This window comes from Limulus polyphemus, unplaced genomic scaffold, assembly GCF_000517525.1.
Source record: "Limulus polyphemus unplaced genomic scaffold, Limulus_polyphemus-2.1.2 Scaffold510, whole genome shotgun sequence".
NCBI classification, from domain to species: Eukaryota; Metazoa; Arthropoda; class Merostomata; order Xiphosura; family Limulidae; genus Limulus; species Limulus polyphemus.
Genome location: NW_013666120.1, coordinates 524,577 through 528,588, shown reverse-complemented (window position 1 = coordinate 528,588; position 4,012 = coordinate 524,577). Strand labels below are relative to the sequence as shown.

At 35.0% G+C, this 4,012-nt stretch overlaps 1 protein-coding gene across 1 annotated transcript in view; it reads right to left on the bottom strand.

Annotated features, from left to right (window-relative positions):
• The window catches only part of LOC111085618 (papilin-like), a gene marked incomplete at its 3' end in the record, with an annotated part of 53,224 nt that overhangs the window by 11,124 nt on the left and 38,088 nt on the right, over positions 1 to 4,012 (bottom strand). Inside the window, exon 13 of the mRNA XM_022385068.1 lies at positions 365 to 613. Coding sequence (XP_022240776.1) covers positions 365 to 613 — 249 coding nt within the window. The remainder of the gene's footprint in view (positions 1 to 364; positions 614 to 4,012) is intronic.

Sequence of the window (4,012 nt, the reverse complement as noted above, 5' to 3'; positions counted from 1 at the left end):
ATTTGAGATCTAATTACATTTTTGAACTCAGGAGGTCAAACCCTTTCGATTGGAGTATTTGACCACGTCCAAGGTCTCATAGATTAATTTACTCTAATCCTGCCTAAATTAATTTCAATCTCAGAGTAGGCTAGTAGAGATCCTGATGAGTAATAAAATCGAATCGGGTATACGCGCACCCCACGCTTGGTATTGCTGGCGCACAAAAATGTTTGTTTGTTATGAAGTTAAGCACAAAGCTACACTAAGGTTTCTAGCGTTGTAAGTCCACAGATATACCGCTGTGCCACTGGGGGGCATTTTCTTTATATGTTTATTTATACTGAAATACAAAACGTTTTCACAATCGAAAATAAATAAGTACCATTATCTTTTCGAGTTGGTGGAACACGGTCCTCTCCATGTTTTCTTCCACATTTCTCTTCGCATTCAGCTAGGGATTTGAAATTATTTTTGTTCCCTTCACAACCTCCGTAGATAAATTCCTCACACCTTTTGTTGTCCGGGTTGTAATAGTGTCGTAAATGATACTCATGACATGGACCAGAAACCTTTGGGAGGTCGCATACTCCATCTGGACTCAATACTTCACTCGTCTTCAAATCTATCGAAACTGTATTATTGAACTAGATAAATCAAGTGTTACTCTGTTGAATAATGGATAACACTGTTGTTGTTGTTGTTTTGGTGTTAATTTAGAACATTTTAATTGTGACACATCAAAAAACACTTTTAAAATATCTTAAGTATTTAATTTATCAGCATCATGTTAAAACTGAAGCCAGTAATTTAAAATGAGCTAGTTTCAGAAAATGTGTTTTAAATCATGATACTAGTAACATGTAGATAGTTGATCGTTTTAAGTAGTGCGTATATGTAATGGCGATAGTTATGCATATCAAGAGATGCGTTAAGATAATTTAGATATTACTTAGTTATTTGATTAAAATACTTTTTTCGGTGATTTTTGAAAGCTTATAAAAATATAAGGTATACTTTTTCTGAAAACACAACAAAAATGTTTCATTGCACAACAAAATGTTTGCATAACACTAATATATATTAAATACTTAGCTCATTTACTCTAGGAGCGAGGCTACTGTCAATTACATGTCTGAAGCCAGAGGGTGTTTTCTGGTTCGAAATTATGTTGACACAAGTTCAACTTTTAGAAGTCAAAAATACTGTTTTTATTTTTCCATACCATACTTTTCGCAAATTGTATAAACGCATTTTAATTTATACGTTCATTAAACATTGCAGCTACCCCTAAATGTAGGGTAACAAAAATAAGGGTATTGACTTACTGAATACATACAGATATAAATGACATACTGGTTATAGGAGTTCGGTGTATACATAAAATGGAGGAATTTCCTTCAACTTGTGTAATTTTTTTAGTGAATCACCTTCCGCATATTTTTATTTTCCACATCAGGTCACTCTTATCAGGCTAATAAGTTCACTATATCATCTGTATATTCAGGTATAGCATACGTCATCATCACTGTACATTGTTATGGAAATTTTTTCATAATATTAACCCTAATTCATGTTTGAGAAAACAGTATATTAATAACTGTGATTACTAATGGTTCTGTAATAATTCGAAAGTTATAGTTTAAACACAGAAAGCTTGCGAAATATGAGAAAACTACTACTGGCTTTTCAATATTTTGCCGGGTTTTGGCGTTCAAATCATAACTTTAAAAATATTATACTACATATACAATATAGTGTTGCATAGAATATTTTGTATCTAATTCTCCAGCCCAACTGATGAATTCTGGCATTGAACGAAAAGCTTATGGGGCAGTTACTTGTGGGAGACAAAAGATATATGTGAAGTATTATTTCTATACACATCTGATTTTGAGCCGCAATACACGAATTAATAGGAGTGTAAAAGAATCTCTACAATTAACATGTTTTATGACATAAATAATTCGGCAGGACATATATAAAATGGTATGACAAATTAAAAAAAATTGCAAATCCTGCAAGTTTTAAGAAACGCGTTCCTCGACGCGAAGTAAAACATTTATCATCAGATGCCATCAAAGTCAAAATCACGCTCAAAGACAGGGAAATAAATGAATTGCAGGAGACACGAGATCTCTTTGGAACGGTGCTCTACCTTCCAGTAAGTAATAATTTAGATCTGGCTTTCGTCTTCAGCTACCTCCTTACATCAAGGCCCTTAACTGTTGCATTTGTGGATGACTCAATCAACAGAACTAACAAATCAAAACTGATGCACAAACTAGAAGAAAGAGTGACAAATGTCAAACCAGTTAGTGGAGGTGCAAGTTATTGACCAAATTTTTATCAAAGAAACTCTAGTAAATATAACCGCCACATTTGAGAAGATTGTAAAAGTTCTTCTCACAAGGTTGTTTGAATTGGTTAAAAGGTTAGACTTTGTATGTGGTTGACACAAAACTCCACCCATCAAAAATATAGTGCATATAATATACGTGGATCCGATTGTCTACATACTGAACTTATTACCTCAGGTCCTGACTAGAAGTGTCCGAAAGATTTCAATCCTGCACTCAACTCGGCTAAATTCAAGAGAGTCCTGTTCTATACAATTCCTTGTAAAGTAGTGGCACACGTTGATCAGATCCAAGGGCACACACTGTTCCTAGGACTGGGGTACAAGACTTACCCGCATGAGGTTAAGGATGACGATTTCCAGGTGTAAGAAGTCCCTCAGCTTAGCCTGCACTCATGAGGTGGTAGCCACTTGTATAAGTCTCACAAAGACAGTAAGGTTAATGTTAGATCCTATGACATTGCTGTTCTCGTGATTTTTCACACGCATAACCACGGCTTGCTGGCTCACCTATGGCTGGAGGTTGATTTAACAGCCAATAACACCAAATGATATGTAGATGTATATAAGCTGGCTGAAAACATGGAGCCAGAGTTGTGCAGTGCCATATCAGGACTGTGCATCTTCACAGGGTGTGGCTATACAATCAGTTTCTTGCGCAAACTCCGGCTTAGATGTAAAAGACTCAAGAAAACATTCGACAAGTTGGAATAATCGCCCCATATATCTACAGATTTGTTTACATACTTGGAAGCCTTTGTCCTGTAGCATGTATAGGAAACCCAAACTAGCATTGGCATCGGTGAATAGGCAAGACATGTGCTTTTTCATCAGCATTTTGCAACAAAGAACCGATTTCAACCTCTGTATTAAAACAATAGAACAGGTCCAAGTAACCTACCTACGTGTATACCTGCCATCTTGGAAAAATGGAAGCATACAAAGTTGGTAGCATCAATGTGAGAAAATGCAGTAACTTTGAATTATACAACTAGGATCCATAGGAAAATGGATGGGTGCTAGAAAGTGTTTGTTCTAATGTTAAGTGCTCTAAAGGGTGACAGGTCCCAGAACAAGTATACCATCACATTGAAGATGACACCGATGTTTAAGTAGCTAATATGTGACATTTCAATGCATGAAACTAACATTTCATGATTATTTTAACCAGGGTTTCCTACATGATGAAAATCAAGCCAGCATAGAACAGGGAAATCTTTATATTTAAAGATACCATTAGACTTGCTTTTATATAACATTCATGGGACAAAATAGGTTTTAATAATATATTTGATGTATTAAAAATACCTGTACACTTCTTTTTTAATAGGATAGTTTGAAGACAAAAACTATGGAACAAAATTTAGTTCACATCATACAGCTGAATTGTCACATTTGCAGGAAACTCTAATAATTGGCAAGGTTATCATTATGGTAAATATTTCCATGACAATCACGCACTCTGATGACAACTGTTGTTGTGTTTGTACGCACAGGATAGGTGAGATATCCCCATATATTAACAATAGAAATATGCAGAAGGTGATTCAAGGAAAATGTTGTCCTGGTTGGAGCATATTCGCCAATTTGTTACAAAATGAGATCCGGTAACCATTAATGTAATACAATATACATATGTTATTTTTTGAGTTTATATGTTCAGTAGATTAATAT